Genomic DNA, 15,969 nt, shown 5'->3' on the forward strand with positions numbered 1-15,969 from the left:
TTATATCATTGTTTAAAAAAATTATTTCAGGGGCTGGAGAGATGGCTCTGGTTAAGAGTATCCAGGGGGATCCAACACCCTACCATAGACATACATACAAACACCAAAGTACATAAAATACAAATAAAATAATTTAAAAATTATCTCATGTTCATTGGTATTCTGCCTGCATGTATGTCTCTGTGAGGGTCTTGGATCCCTAAAACTGGAGTTACAGACAATTGTGAGCTGCCATGTGGGTGCTGGGAATTGAACCCTGGTCCTCTGGAAGAGCAGTCAGTGCTCTTAACCACTAAGCCCTCTCTTGAGTCTCCCATTTCATTATTTTCAGTTATGTATATGTGTGTGGGACTATGGATGAGTATGTATGTATTCGTAAGTGCTAGTGCTCTCAAAGGCCTGAGACGTCATACTCCTCAGAGCTGGAGTTAGAGGCCATCGTGAGCTCCCTGAAGTGGGTACCGGGAATGGAACCTGGGTCCTCTGCAAGAGCAGCGAGTGCTCTGAACCACGGAGTATCTTTCCAGGCTCTTGATTCTCTTCTGGTGTAGGTGGGACCTGAGAGGCGTGCAGGATGGCCCTGGGTTCATGAAGGTTACGCGAGATAGCACAGGGGAGATTCTGCACAGGTAGTAGTGTCCACAATTAGTAGATCCATGGGTTAGCAAAGACAGGTTATCCTGGGTGGCCCTCACTCAGCTGACCTCAACGAAGCAAGGTACCACGAGTTCGACAGCTTTAAGAATTTAATTTTGCCAACAGCCAAAGCATAGAACAGACTTCTGCCCCAAAGAGACCTTGATTACAGCCTTGGGAGACGGTGAGCAGAGCAGTTAAGCTGGGCTTGGACTCCACGGAAACGAAAGACAAGGTGTATGTGTTGCTGTAACCTAATACTTTCGTGGTGATTTGTTATGTAACAGAAAACCAGCACAGAAAGGTCATTTACCCCCTGTAGGCTACTGGTTTCCCCAGCTTGCAAATAATAGAATATTCTCTACTTTGAAAGGTGGTTGTGTTGGCCAAGCATGGTCATACATACCTTTAATCCTAGCGCTGGGGAGCCAAAAGTAGGGGGATCTCTGATGGTTCCAGGACAGCCAGGGCTACAAAGTGAGACTTTGCCTCACCACCCCTCCCCAAAACAATAAAAAAAACCAAAACAAAACAGAAAACAAAACAAAACTAAGCATAGTAGCCACAGCTCATAGGAAGTGATGGCTGTGGGTCAGGTCCTGTAGAAAGGCCTTCACCTACACTGATTATTTTCTTCACAAGCCTTTATGAAGCAAATGCCCCCATCCATATTTACAGAAGTGGAAATTGAGGCACAGACTCTTTTTTTTATTTTATGTGGAATAGTGCTTTGCCTCCATCTGTGTCATGGTGTCAGATCCCCTGGAAATGGAGTTGCAGACAGTTGTGAGTTTCCATGTAGATTCTGGAAATTGAGCCCGAGTCCTCTGGAAGAGCAGCCAGTGCTCCTAACCACTGAACCATATCTCCAGCACCAAGGCACAGAGATATTAAGTAACTTGAGCTTGCCAAGAGGACACAGATGCTTTGGCTCCACAACTGCCTCCTTTTTACTGGATCCAGCTGCAATTAGAACTGCTTTTCTTCACCTTAAGATACCTCCAAAAAGTGGGAGTGTGAAGAGACTATAAATACAAGTGTATATTAAACATATACAATGTATGTGAGCCAGGCAAAACTGCAGAATACCCCCTTAGATGACCAGCCAAGATCAGAGAGCTGTGGCTGAGGGATGAATTCAGTGGGGATAGGCCTCAGCCTAGTACTCTCTTCTTTTCTTTTGACAGGGTATCACTTAGCTCAGCCTAGTACTCTGTCTTCTTTTCTTTTGACAGGGTATCACTTAGCTCAGCCTGGCCTTGAACTCTGTATCTAGAAGATGACCTTTAATTTTGTTTGCTTGTGGGGTTTTTTGTTTTGTTTTGAGACAGGATTTCTTTGTGTAGTCCTGACTATCCTGAACTGTAGCACTGTAGACCAGGCTGACTTCGAACTCCACCTTATCTGCCGCCTGAGTGCTGGGACCGTGGATTTCTAATACCTCTGATTCCACCTCTTGAATGCTAGGATTTCAGGCATATGTTATCATGCCTGTTTTATGCAGCTGGGGATTGAACCCAGCAGGGGCTTTTACAGGCTAGGCAATTACTCTGCCAACTGAGCTACATCCCCAGGCTCCTACTGAAACACTTTTTAGCTAGGGTTAATCTGTGAAGAACTTGGTCACAAGGCTCAACCTTTCCCTGGACTTGGCTTGCAAACACTCCCCCCCCCCCCCCCGTTCTCAAACCACCACAGTAGGCAGCTAGCTGCAACAGGTGTTTGCCAGTTTGTGCACTAAACGTATTATTGTACCTCGGCTACCCTTACCTCGTCCCTTGGGGTCTGGAACAGAGCCAAATCTGACTGGGGGGAGGGGGGAGGGGGAGAAGGGTGTTTATAGGTCGGTTTCACTTCCCATTCTTTTTTCCCTTGACATCTTCATGGTCTATGCTCTCAACCATCCACATCCCCCCCAGGGAGAGAAATGTCTGAAAATTGTACAATGCTATTGTTTTAACTAATTCTTCTTTGTAGAAAAGCCTCATTTAACAGAAACAGAAGTCAGAGGAGCAGCCCAAGGTCGACGCTTAAAGGCCTACGACTTTTCCCAGTGCCAGGACTTCTGGCTTTGTGGGAGAGGGGGCACTGATATTCACATCTTCACTTTTGTTCTGTGTCCCCCCCCCAAACCCCTCGCCCTATCTGCAACACACATGTTCTTCCTGTAGCCTAGTTTGGTGGGCCAGGTAAGAGGACCTCAGAGCCCCAGACTTCGTGTTCGAGGCGCAGGACTCAGATCAAGGACAGGCTGTGGCATCAGCCTCTCCTCTCTCAGAGCCTCAGTTTGCCCATCTGCAAAAGGGGGAGACAATGTGTACTAGGGTAGTGATCCCCAACTTGGCTTCTTGTTGGATTCACACAGGAGCACTTGACAAAAAGGATGGATGGCCCTTTCTACACAGAGATCTCGATCCGGTTGATCTGTGGAAAACTTTATTATTATTATTTGTAGACAGGGTTTCTCTACGTAGTTCTGACTGTGCTGGGATTTATGTAGACCAGGCTAGGCTGGTCTTAAACTCACAGAGATCTGACTGCCTCTGCCTTTGGAGTGCCAGGACTAAACATGTTTGCCACCTTGCCTACTAAGGACAGCTCATGTTTACAACTAACTTGCCGAGTCTCGTGAAGTAAGCCAAGCCGCAAGTGGGCTCTAGGAACTTTGTATATTTCTTGGAGCTATGCAGAACTAAGCTTGTAAACCTTAAAAGAGCCCCAAGAACATGAAAAAGATCATATGGAAGGATTCTAGTCGCTTTTTAACAGCCCCCTTTTATTTGTGAGGGGAACAGTGCCATCTGGTGGTTTTTCTTTGTATTTGCAAACCATTATCTGTCAAAGAAACAAACTCCGGCTTATTTTGGGAGGCATTGTGTTGCATAACAATAAACAAACAAACAAATGATAATCTTATTTCCATATGACCCTCACAGCCTGGAGGGGACAGACAACTCAACACAGGAGGCAACTTGGTAGGGATGACTTCATGAGTATGTAGAGAGCCCTGAGTTCATCATCTCCTGTCTCTGTCTTGAAATTACTGGTAAGATTTGAACACGGGGCTCATGAATTTTCACTCGGGATTTCTATGGTATTCCCCTGGATGCAGAAGGCAGAGAATTGGAGAGAGGGGGAGTCGGGAGGGGACTATTTTGCTGTGGAAGAAGAGACGGGGTCCCCAAGCTTTGATGGTAGAATTGTGTGCTGGAGAAGCAGAGAGAAGATCCAGGGCTAGGAAGAGGACGGACTGGGAAGGAGCTGATGCCAGGTGATTCAGACTATGGTAAGGGAGTACTTCCACCGATCCGTCCTACAGCAGGAACTCAAAACTGGGCAGAGCTGGAGCCCTGGAGTCAGACTTTCAGGTAGAACCTTTGATTATAAGGTGAGAGAAACAAAGAAGACCACAGAGCTGGACTCCTGGGCTTGGGCTCACACTTGCCTTGGGATGCAGCAGAGAAAGCCCAGAGGGCCACCGGAACAGCCCTGCAGCCTCTCAGCACTCTCTGAAACTCCCCTTTGCTTCCTTCTTGTGTCAACACCATGGGATAGCGACACAACTTTTCTTCCTTCCTTCTTTCTTTTTAAAATATGCATTTATTTATTTATGCAATGTTCGTCCTGCATGTGTGCCTGCATTCCAGAAGAGGACACCAGATTTCACAATAGATGGTTGTGAGCCACCATGCCGTTGCTGGGAATGGAACTCAAGACCTTTGGAAGAACAGCCAACACTCTTAACCTCTGAGCCATCTCTCTAGCCTGTGACACAAGTTTTCAAGGCAGGGTACTTCATGTTGGGGACATAGCTGATCAAAAATGTGCCCTGAATTTCTTAGCCAAGATTCACTGTCTGGGGCCACATGAGCAAGCTTCTTCAGTGTCTTTTGTGGTGAATTTCAGCTTGTTGATAGAAGATAACAGAAATCAGTAAAGACAGCAAAGCAAAACAAACAAACAAACCAACAGAAAACCAGAGAAAGAAATCAGTGACTACTCTACGAAGTCTTTTTGCTTGTTTGGAGACAGGAGACAGGGTTTCACTGTGTAGCCCTGGCTGTTCTGAAACTCTGTAGACCAGGCTGGCTTTGAACTCAGAGATCCACCTGCCTCTGCCTCCCAAGGGCTGGGATTAAAGGCATGCCTCTATAGTCTGTGAACAAATCTTACTGCTGCTTTCATATGGGACCTTCCGCATTTGGGGGCCAGCTCCAGGGTGGGGTGGGGGTGAGAGGGCTCACAGGAAATGAGCTCTTCCTCCAAGGCTTAAGGAGAGTTCCAGATCATTAGAGCTTTGAACTCACATTTCAGACGAGATCTGGCATGTTTAGGGTGTTATAGGTATAGACTGAACCCATGCTTCAGATTAGTCCTCCCTACCAGGCAAGACCACAGACTGACACCCATTATACCATATGTCTTTGGTTTTTATTGCCCAAGCCATGATCTACTCAGTTCCCTTTTCCATGTGAGCACAGGGTAGGCAGAGTAAGCTTGACCAGGGATGGGCTGTTCCCGAATAGGTCCTGTATGGAGAGGACCTATTCTCACTTCCATTATTGCCCGGTTGTCTCATGGCTTCTGTCTGCCTTGTCCTGGAGCAGGCATGGTCTGAGGAGGCCCTGGGTTTGCCTCTGACTGCAGTGTCTTCTTGCTTGGCATGGGGGGGGGGTATAGCTAGTTGCTGGCTGCGAGGGCTGCCAGGTGTAGGGGCTCAAGGGTATCTGCTGCCTCGGAACTCTATTTCCTCCTACAGAGAGGCCTAAAGGTGCCTGTTCCATCAGACTCGGACTCGAGCAGAACCCAGTGAGCACTCAGCGCCTCTCCCACCTACACACACACACACACACACACACACACACACACACACACACACACACACGTGGATTCTGGTTCACCTGTACCTGGATACAGAACGATTTTTATCCTCAGGCTCTTCCCATTGGGCCTGAAGGAGAAGCGGCCTTGGGTACAGTGAAAAGGGCAAAACCTGACTTGCTGACCTAAGCCTCTGCCTGATCACGAATGTTGTGGGCCAGAGCTCAAACCCAGGCGAAGGTGCCATAGGGAGTGAAGCCACTGGTAGATGCTAGCTCTAAGAGGGACCTCATGGGACCCAGATGTCTGGACTTGGATCCTTAGAGTAGGTCAAAGACTCAGGAAGAGCCAAACAGAGACAAAGACGGAAGGATGGATCTACACGGTTACAAAAACAGGAAGTACCCTACACCGTGAAGACCTTAGACCATCACTCCTGATTGACAGTTACTGGATGTCCGAGGATGGCGGATGGCCTGAGGACAGGTGAGAAATCCCCGCCTCTTCCCCTTTCTTAGCACAGGGGCAAGAAGTTGGATGGACAGCGGCGCGGGGCGTCAGCCACAGGGCAGGTGGTGGTACCTAGCTGGGGCAGAAGAGGTGGAAGTTGGTGCGTGTGAACTCGTGGTGGATGCTCTGGAGAAGCGCGTCCGCGTCCGGGGCAGGCTCGTGAGCGTCGGGGGGCCGTGCGCTGTATTCCGGGGTGTAGGTGAAGGAGAAGGCGCTGGGATAGAAGAGCGCGTCGGCGCGCAGCAGGCTCACCGGCACGGTGATGGGAGTGCGCAGCCAGCGCCAGTCGCTGCCAAAGGCCGCTACGTCTGGCACCACGCACACCAATGACCGCGGGCTCCTGCGGGGTCGGGCATGGAGGTCGGCAAACATTCCAGTCTTTGATCCCCAGGCCCAAGCTGGCCCTCCCCACCCCGATCCGCACCTGTACATGGTTTCTGCCTCTACGTCTCCGAACCACACCTTGAGCCCAGCGTGGAAATTTTCTCCATGCAGCTCCAGCGTGGCCACGTCCCCTCCGCCGCTCAGCTGGAGGTGGGTGGGACCAAATGTAGGTGACTGGGGGGTGGGTAGAAGGAGCCTCCTGCCCTTCCCGCACAGCGCCCCTCCCCCCTTTCTCAATGCAAGCAGGCACCCGGCAGATTTACCTCTAGACTGCTGATGAGCGGAACCGGCGTGACAGGTTCCGGGGTACAGGCCAGGCTGGTGCTGAAGGAGAACTCCACCGATTCGGTGCCGATGATGGTCCAGCAAGAGCTGTCGTTGAGCAGTGCCCTGTTGGCCTCCTTGGGGCAGAGGGAAGCCTGGCAGGAAGTCCAGGGGACGGAACTGAAGCTTCGCTAGTGGCCAAGTTTCCCTTCTAAGCTTTGCAGTTTACCTGCCTCAGGGAGCTTGGGTGACAGCCTCACACTGTATGGGCCGTGTGTGTGTGTGAGTGTGTGTGTGTGTGTGTGTGTGTGTGTGTGTGTGTAGGCCAGATATCTTCCTCAATTGTTCTCCACCTTTCTTTTCTTCTTCTTCTTCTTTTTTTTTTTTTAATTTTTTTTTCAAGGCAGGATTTCTCCATGAAGCCTTGGCTGTCTTGGACTCACTTTGTAGACCAGGCTGGCCTCGAACTCACAGAGATCCTCCTGTCTCTGCCTCCCAGGTGCTGGGGTTACAGGTGTGGGCCACCATGCTCAATTTTTCAAAACCAGATGTGAGTTCTAGGGTACTGAATTCAGGTGCCAGAGTTGGCACAGCAGGTACATTACCAACTAGCCATTTCCTCAGCCCCAAGATTTTAACATTCTCTCATGTAGATTAAACCAAATCTTTGAGCCAGCTAGGTTTCTAATAAACTGGTTTTCCTAAGTCTTTCCTTGTTGGTATTGGGAACCACACCTAGAATGCCACATATGCTCGCCAAGCACTTTACCGGTGAGCTGTATCTCCAGTCTTCCTTTTACTCTTTAAGACAAGGTCTCACTAAATCGCCCAGGCTGGCCTTGAACTCACTGTAGCACAACAGGTCTTGAACAGCTCTGCTCTTCTACCTCAGCCGCACATATAGATTACAACCTACATCACCAGGCTCCCCTGTCTTTGAAAAAGATTATTTTTATTTATATGCAAGTGTGTGCACGTGTCTACGTAAGTGTATGTGTCCTGTGCCATCGGAGGCCACAAAAGAGCGTCCGATTCCCTGGAACTGAAATCACAGACAGTTGTGAGCCAGCTGACATGGGTGCTGGGGACCAAACGTTAGTCCTCTGAAAGAGCTGCGAGTGCTCTTAGCCACTAAGCAGTCCTTCCGGCCGTATGTACTCTTTCAACATTGCAAAAGTCTGTGCCTTAGCTGGGCAGTGGCAGTGCACACTTTTAATCCCAGCACTCAGGAGGCAGAGGCAGGCAGATCTCTGGGTTCTAGGCCAGCCTGGTCTTCACTGGGACTTCTAGGACAGCCAGGGCTACACAGAGAAACCCTGCCTTAAAACGAAACAAAACAAAAACAAAAATCCTCTGCTCTAACATTCTACAGTTTTAGCTGGGAGCAGTGGCCAATATGCCAGCCCTTGACAGGTGGAGGCAGAAGGGTTATGAACTCAAGGTCAGCTTTTGCTACTTAGAGAGTTACAAGCCAGCTTAGGCAACATGAATAAAGCCGGTCTCAAACAAACACACAAAATAAAAAATTATATTATTATTATTATTATTTTTAGACAAGGTTTCTCTGTGTAGCCTTGGCTGTCCTGGAACTCACTCTATAGACCAGGTTGGCCTTGAACTCACAGCGATACGCTTGCCTCTGCCTCCCCATTGCTAGGATTTCAGGTATGTGCCACCACCACCTGGCTATAATAATTGTTTTCTATATCAAGATTCTATCTATTAACATTTCAAAATAACATCTTTCGGAGGAATATTACTTAATAATTATTGTTTTCTACATTGTATGATTTTGTACCTTGACATCCTATGATTTTGTTCAACAATATTCAGTACCACTTCCTACTACGATTTTGCTTATATTCCGCAATTTTTTTCTTTTTATCTCTGTATATATGAATATACATGTGTGTGACCTTCAGAGGACAGGAGGGAGTGTCTGATCCCCTAAAGCTGGAGCGAGAGGTGGTTGAGAAGTTGTGGGCCACCATGAGGGACTCGAACTTTGATCCTCTGGAAGCTCAACAAGTGCTCTTAACTACGGAGCTGTCTCTCCAGTCCCCATAGTCTGCAGTTTCATATCCCAACCTCTGGGAGCCCTTGAGAAGGAATACTGCTTAACAACAGCAATGACCCCCCCCCTACATTCTTTGACTTTACTCTTCCATAGGCAGCACTACTCCTTAAGCAGCAGCCTCTGTGGTCAAGGTCTTACACCCTGCGGCTCTCTGGGTTCTTCCGAGGATGCTTGGTAGTCTCTGCCTCTCACCTGGAATCGCACCACCTTCTCCGTGGCAAGGCATAAGTAGGTGCCACCCCCTCCGGGCGTGTCGCCTGGAAACTGGAACGCACACTTGTGTAGCTGGGAGATGGGCTCGTCCACGTCAAGGAGGGCGCACTGTTTGGCTACTTTGCGGATGATCTGGAGCAGAAGGGTGGAGGGAAGAGCGGGAGCCAGGTGAGGGGTCCCCGGAGGCTGCTCTCCCAGCCAGGAACCTCTATTCTGATAGCCGTGAGGTCACGGGGCACGCTCCCATTAAGCACTAAGAGAGAGAGAGAGTAGGTGTCTTTATGCCTTTGTGGCCTCACCCTCCAGCCCTGCGCACAGTGGCCACAATTCTGTACTGATCAGTGGTTACTTGTGTGGATACAACCATCCTTCCTCATACCATGGGAGGCAGGGTGACACCTGTCACCGTGCAGACCAGCTGCACCAGGGAGCCATAGCGGATGTAGCCTTCCTGGGGTGGGAAGTCCCCTTGGGAACAGTGCTCATCAGCTGAGGATGAAAGAAAGAAAAAAACAAAAATGAAGGCTTTATTACTTTTCCCCAAACCCTGCTTCCTCTCCTCTGGCTTTCCCTTACACCAAGATTCTAATCCTGGAGAGGTAATCTGTGGTCATCCCCAGGAAGGTGTGCTCCCTGGGGCAGCCACTTACTGGCTTAAGGGGAAAGGGCAGAGCCGCTGGGATCAGAGCAGATTGGGTTAGTCACTGACTCACTACGGTCCTCCCCAAGGGTCAGCCACACTGGTTTGTAGTGGTGATTAAGTACACTAACACACAAGGAGCACCCAGCCGACACCTGCTCATGTGATTACCCAGGTGGAGTGTGAAGGCTGCCCACTGTCTTGCACTGGCCACAAAGGCCCCGTCTTCCACCGAGAGGTAGCGTGTGGACACTGTCTGGGAGCGCAGGCGGTTGAAAAGGGAGATCTTTGAGCCCGAGGAGATGCACACTGTGAGAAGAGGGGAGGGGAGTCAGCGCCCTGGCCTCGTGTGCTCCCCTAGACTCCCCACGTAATCTTCTGTCCCGTGTGGCAGCCTGGCTAACACAGCCACTGGCCTGGACATGATGGGTGTTTGCATTTCACAGCCCTTTCTCTAGGGTCTGCTCTAGTCCTGCTTTTGAGCTGGCCAGCTTCCTGGTGCAACTGGACGTCCATCCTTTGACTCAGTGACCTCAGTTCATCACGTAACTTGGGACCTGCTTTGTGGCAGGCATTGTGCTGGGAACTGATGTGTGAACTGGGCCCGGCTTTACTCTGGACGGCATAGATACAAAGTGCTAACACGATGTGGTGGATTTAGCCCGAGTTAAGGAGGCCTCCTTGAGCCAGGGAAGTGTGAGGCAGGCAGGCTGGAGTTGCATAGGTGGCTGCTAAGCAAAGACCACATGGTGTGAACTAGCAGCGGGACTTTATTCTAGAGACTGATAGGTCTTCCAGCCTATGGCATGTGCTCAGAGTCGCAGCTTTGTTTTCTCACCGGACTTTGTGGACTAGTTGGGGGAAAGGCACTGGGAGCAGTTGCTGCTCAGATACACAGATGCATGCCTGTACAGCTAGCCAAGCCCCTCCCACTGAACTTATCATACAATAGGTCCTTCCTTCCTTCCTTCCTCCCTTCCTCCTTCCCTCTTTCCCCACGTGTGTGCACAGATGTGTGTGCAAGCAGGTGGAGGACAGAGCTTGACTCCAGGCATCTTCCTTGATTACTTTCTACCTTATTTTTTGAGGCAAAGGCTCTCACTGGATTGAGAGCTCACCATTTTGACTAGAACTTTCTGGCCAGAGAGTCTGAGGAGGATCCTCCTGTCTCTTTGCTCGGTGCTGGGGTCCCTGGTGCCTGCAGCCACATTCAGCTTTTATGGGTGCCCAAACTCAGGCTCTCTCATGTTTGTGTTGCAAGCACTTTGCCCACAAGCCATCCCCCCATCCTTTACTTTTCTAAACACACGTATCAGCTCAGTTGATTCTCCTATTTCCATAGAAGAGCTCAAGCTACCTAAGACCAGGCAGCTAGCAAGCTTCAGGACAGGACTCAAAGCCAGACTGCCAGATTCTGCACTCTTAACCGTTACACTGTCACCGTGACATCCCCTTTTCATAAATACCAAGGGGCCATTTAGAACACAGCTTGGATCTGGGACATTCCACAAGATTTTTTTTTTTTTTTAAAAAAGGACACGAAGGTGCTGGGTTTTGGAGTCGCACTGTCCTGGACTCCCTTTGTAGACGAGGCTGGCCTTGAACTCACACAGATCCGCCTGCCTCTGCCTCCGCAAGTGCTGGGAGCCACCACACCCAGCCTAAGGGGACACTTTCCAGGCAGACACTCTCAAGCAAGCAACACGACATGCTATAATCGAATCAACCAAACCACCCCCCTCTCCTTTCTTCCCTCTCTGTTCTTCTTTCCTGTCCTTTGTCTTACCCTCACTCCTAGGCTGGCCTAGATAGAGATCTGGGTCTCAGACTGACATCTGAGTAACCGAATTACACACGAAAGCCCCTGTCTTTGGCTTACGCAACCTTCTTAATTTTAAACTTGACCCAGGCTTGGCACTCGGCTTTTGTCTCTTCTGAGCCTCCCCTCCCCCACTGTCATCCTCAAATCTGGTATCCTTCTGCCTGTGTCAAGTTGGGGCTTTTCTCTTGGCCTAGGTCAGCCACTCACCCAGACTCCTCCCTTTTTTTCTACTCAGACTCCGCCTCTCGCCCGACCCCGCCCCTACACGCTCCGCCCCATTTTACAGCTCTAGGTTTGAGTTGCACCCTTCCGCTCCAGGCCCTCTCACGGTCTGTGTTTTTCAGCGACTGCTTCTTCTGCGAGGGCTTGGAGATCACCTTGATGAGGCGGCTGTGGAAGGTGCCCAGCTCCCGGCCTCCTCGCAGCACGAGTCGCAGCACCAGCCGGAAGTGCTTCCTCTTGTCGGCGTCAGAGATGTACAGGGTCTTGGCACAACCAAATTCCTACGAGGTTCATGGGGATGGGGCACGTCTCAACTCAACTCTCTGACGGCGGATAAGCCAACCTTCCGCGGTTATGACATCCGTACCATCAGAGATGTCAAGAGGCCGCTCTAGCTCGGCTCGGGATCAGAACCCACCCTTTGGCCTCCCCGCCTGCCTCTCGGCTTCTGGAGGGAACTTGGGGAATCCTCTTCTGCAAAGAAGGGGCACGGCTGGGAGCAGGAATGGGATGCTCTCTCACGCAGACTCACCCTGGAGTCCGGCTGCTCTTCGAAATTCAACTTTTGCGTCTCAGGAGCGCTGCCGGACGCGCCGTCCAGTCCCATGTAGCCGCAGACGGTGGGTCCGGTCTCCGCAGACTGGTGGGCTGGAAAAGGACGGCAGTCAACTCTGGAAGGATTAACTCAGATGCTAGTCAAACGTAGTTCTTGCCGCCAGAGGGCGCAACCAGGCTGCGCCTGCAAACGCCTGGATCCGCAGCCTCGCTGAGTTAGTGGGTCCTTCCCGAAGAGAACAGAGCACAGCCCGGGAGGGCGCGCTCACCTTGGTCTTGTGTTGGCTTCACCCTCCAGCCGGGGCCAGCGAGGTAGACACAGGGCGGAGGGCAGAAGAACCTGGGGACACGTAGATCATTTTCACTGTCTTACAAGTGTCCCAAGGTGGCATAAACCCAGAGTCATGATTCGATTCCCTCTTCTCTCTCCTTGAGTGAACCCCATTGACACAGTACATTCTTTCGCTTATTAGACTTCATCAGTAAGTCCTGCCCACTCCATCTTCAAAACACAACTGGAATCCGTTGGCTTCCTACCATCTCCACCTTGGTCCTAACCACTACCTCCTGACTTCCCTGCTCTCAGCCTTCCAACTGTCTCTCCCTTGTTACTGCCCTCTCTTTGAATTTGTCTTTCACATAGCAACCAGGTTTTTCCTCCTCATTCTTCTTCACTTTTAATTTTTTGAGACAAGGTTTCACAGTGTAGCCTTGGCTGTTGCGGACTGGCTTTGTAAACCAGGGTGGCTTCAAACTCACAGAGATCCACCTGCTTCTGCCTCCCGGAGTGCTGGGACCACAGGTGGGCGCCATCATGCCCAGCAGATTACTTTTTAAATAACAGTTGGCTCAGCAGGTAAAATGCTTGCCCGGGGCAAGCATTGATAACCTGAGTTCAATCCCCAGAACCCATCAAAAGGTGGAAGAAGAGAACCAACTATACATAGTTATCCTCTGACCTCCACGAGAGCTGTGTCTTCCACACACACACAGCAGCAACAATGAAACTAGCAGTCAAGAGGCAAGAAAGACCACTCAGGAGTCTGGCTGCTTTTCCAGAGGTCCTGAGTTCAATTCCCTCACGCGGTGGCGCATAGCCATCTGTGAGGGGATCTGATGCCCCCTTCTGGTGTGCAGATATGCATGTGGTCAAACCACCTATATACATTCATAAATAAATTGTTAAAAAACTGTTAAAATTAAATTGGGCGTGGCGGCTCATGTCTGTAACCCTAATCCCAGTACTAGAGGGGATTGGGCCTGAGGCAGGATGATTACTGTAGGTTCAGTCAGTTCCAGCCTGAGCTACAGAGTCAGTCTGTCTCAATTCCCCAAAATATAAAAGAAATAAAATAAGATGATATGTTATTAATCTAATGAAAACATGATTCAAATGTGATACTCCCCTATTAAAATCCTTTAGTGATTTAAAAATCCTAATTTCGGACTGGAGAGACGGCTCAGAGGTTCTTCCAAAGGCCCTGAGTTCAATTCCCAGGAACCACATGGTGGCTCTTAACCATCTATGATGGGATCTGGTGCCCTCTTCTGGCCTGCTGGCATACATGCAGGCAGAAGACTGCATAATTAAATAAATCTTTAAGAAAATTAAAAAATAAAAATCCCAGTTTCTCACATGGCCTGGCCACTGCTTGCTTCTGCTTATTTCCTCTAGCGCCTCTCCTCTGTCCAGTCTCTCCCTTTCATCCTCCTGCAGCACTAGTACAGCCTTCAGGCCCTTGCGTTTTTCTGTTCCTTCTAGTTGGAATGCTTCCTGGAGAATCTTTTCACGTCTGGCTCCATTTCAGTATTGGTACCACAGTTCCAGTGTCACTCAATAAAGCGCCCTTTGACCTCCCTGACCTTTCAAGCTGAGGCATCCCACTTTGGTCTCTGCTATGTGAGTGACCTGCCCTGTTTCCCTTCTAGCCTCCCATCGAAGTCTGAAGCAACTTGTCTGCTGATTGGTGGGGGGCGGCTGCTCCTTCCACTGCTCCTTCCACCCTGCAGTGAAGGCGCTATGGAAGGGAGCAGAGACTGCATCGGTCTCGTCCAGGGGGATGCTCAGTGCCCAGCAGTGAACACAGGGCCTGGTGTGTGACCCTTAGTAAGTAACCGAACGAACGAATAATGTGGGGATCTGAGAGTCACTGTGAGGTTCTTCTGTAAATCCCAGGAGGCGGCAACAGTTGTTGGCTGGGGAACAGGGCCCTGTTGGACGGTAGCTAAGGTGTCGGCCTTGAGGCCTCCAAGATGTAAAGGAAGCTCCATGGTGGGAGGTTTGGAGGGGGGCATGGGCCTGAAGGCTGTGGAGGGACCGTGGGATCACCTACCGCTTCTCATTTCCGTAGGATTTCTGAGCCACCTTGGCATGTAGGATCCACACAGTCTGCTCGCATCTCTGCTGCAGGCACGAGCGCACACCTTCCCTTAAGATGGCGGCATGCTCTGGAGGTGACCTAGGGATGGGGTTAGGCCAACCGGCCACAGGAAGGAGAGTCAAGGGTTGAGTTGGCACAAAGTCCGCTGCTCAAGGTGAAGGAAGATGAGGTTGACTTTTTCTGGGGAAGAAGTGCGGGGTGAAAAGGAGGATGGTAGCCATGGGCTAAAATACTGGGTTCCATGAAGCCTGCCCAGAGCCTGCCAGGCGCACCATGTGGCTGTGGGTGTGACCCCCTGGCTGTTGTAGTCTGGGATCATAGTGGCAGATGTGCTGTGTTTAAAAGCTCTACACTGGGTTTTCAGATGGAGGTGGGCTTTGTGGAAATGGTCATTAAGCCCTCATTCCATGGGAATACATGAGGGAAAGAGCCTTTGCAGGCTCTAGGTTCCGAGCACAGCCTCAAGCCTAGCAGGTAGATGGTGTGAATGAGGCCCCAAACCATGTTACCAGGATGGGGGTGGATCTGAGTCTTTCTGACGCCCAAACAACACCTCTGGCTCAATGTTCCGCAGGGTGGAGAGTTCATTTCTTTGAATGTAGGGGATCAAGACATTGGGCTTTCAGGGTGAGCCAAGTCAGCTCTCTGGGGTCTGTTGTTTGTGAGTCTGAGAGAGTTTAAGGGGTGAGGATGGGCTCTCTCAAAGCTTGCACCATCAAACGGAGCATGAAAACGGGTCCGTGGGGGAAGATATTTGGGAAATTTGGGTCCTGAAGGCTGTCCTTCTGAGGCCTTTTACCCTCCTCACAGCAGGACCGAATCCCGGCCTTTCATCACTTGCGGAGGGCAAGAGTCGGGCGCGTCCTCCGAAGCCCAGCTAGGCCAGGCAGGCGGGCAGGCGGCGGCCAGCCGCTCCGCCTCTTGGGGCTCTCCTCTGGGAAGTGTCTCGTGTAGGATTCCAGAGCATTCCGGCTGCCGGGAGTGTCGCCGCCCGAATTCCGGGCCGCAGCTCGAGCCTGCAGCTCTGAGAGTGGCGGGAGAAGGGGGCGCCGCGCTCGCGGGGCCCGGGTGCCCAGAGGAAGGGGGAGATCTCGTCCTGCCAGTGGGAGGGGTCGCAGCCCGCGCTCCCCCTCCCCGTCCTCCCGCTCCAGGTTAAATGCAGCTGCCGCCTGGGCTCGCTCTAGCTGTCTGGCATTCCCCACCCAGGGCGAGCTGCCCAAGCCGCAGTTACCTGGTCCAACAGCCCAGGAGGCTCGGCCCGTCGCTCTGTTGCCGCTCCTCTGAGCTGTCCGGCAGGCTCAGGTGAGTCAGAGGGCCCGGGGGCACCGAGGGGTCTGCAGGGAAGCCAGCGCGAAACCCATAAGGGGGACAGTACTTACCAGCCTACAGGTCCACGTCTAACCTGCAGTACCTTTTCCGATTCCCCCCCCCCCCCCCCCCCCCC

At 51.0% G+C, this 15,969-nt stretch overlaps 2 protein-coding genes across 3 annotated transcripts in view; one reads left to right on the forward strand and one right to left on the reverse strand.

The window, feature by feature from the left end:
• Nucleotides 1-3,365: 3,365 nt before the first annotated feature.
• The window catches only part of Rbpjl (recombination signal binding protein for immunoglobulin kappa J region like), a 13,835-nt gene continuing 1,231 nt past the window's right edge, over nt 3,366-15,969 (reverse strand). Inside the window, exons 2-12 of one of the 2 annotated variants that reach the window (XM_055596215.1) lie at nt 15,757-15,859; nt 14,478-14,603; nt 12,414-12,484; nt 12,122-12,237; nt 11,696-11,870; nt 9,717-9,854; nt 9,285-9,394; nt 8,885-9,037; nt 6,615-6,770; nt 6,392-6,495; nt 3,366-6,307 (exon numbers count right to left, since the gene is read on the reverse strand). In XM_055596215.1, the coding sequence (XP_055452190.1) occupies nt 6,040-6,307; nt 6,392-6,495; nt 6,615-6,770; nt 8,885-9,037; nt 9,285-9,394; nt 9,717-9,854; nt 11,696-11,870; nt 12,122-12,237; nt 12,414-12,484; nt 14,478-14,603; nt 15,757-15,859 (1,520 nt within the window). In that variant the 3' untranslated portion in view covers nt 3,366-6,039. Of the gene's footprint in view, nt 6,308-6,391; nt 6,496-6,614; nt 6,771-8,884; nt 9,038-9,284; nt 9,395-9,716; nt 9,855-11,695; nt 11,871-12,121; nt 12,238-12,413; nt 12,485-14,477; nt 14,604-15,756; nt 15,860-15,969 lie in introns of those variants that run through there. The other variant, XM_055596216.1, reaches the window with a different exon arrangement.
• Nucleotides 15,773-15,969, forward strand: part of Matn4 (matrilin 4) — a 15,620-nt gene continuing 15,423 nt past the window's right edge. The window contains exon 1 of the mRNA XM_055596214.1: nt 15,773-15,827. The gene's annotated coding sequence lies outside the window, so the exon portion shown is untranslated. The remainder of the gene's footprint in view (nt 15,828-15,969) is intronic.

This window comes from Psammomys obesus, unplaced genomic scaffold (assembly GCF_907164565.1).
Source record: "Psammomys obesus unplaced genomic scaffold, mPsaObe1.curated_primary_1811, whole genome shotgun sequence".
Lineage (NCBI taxonomy): Eukaryota > Metazoa > Chordata > Mammalia > Rodentia > Muridae > Psammomys > Psammomys obesus.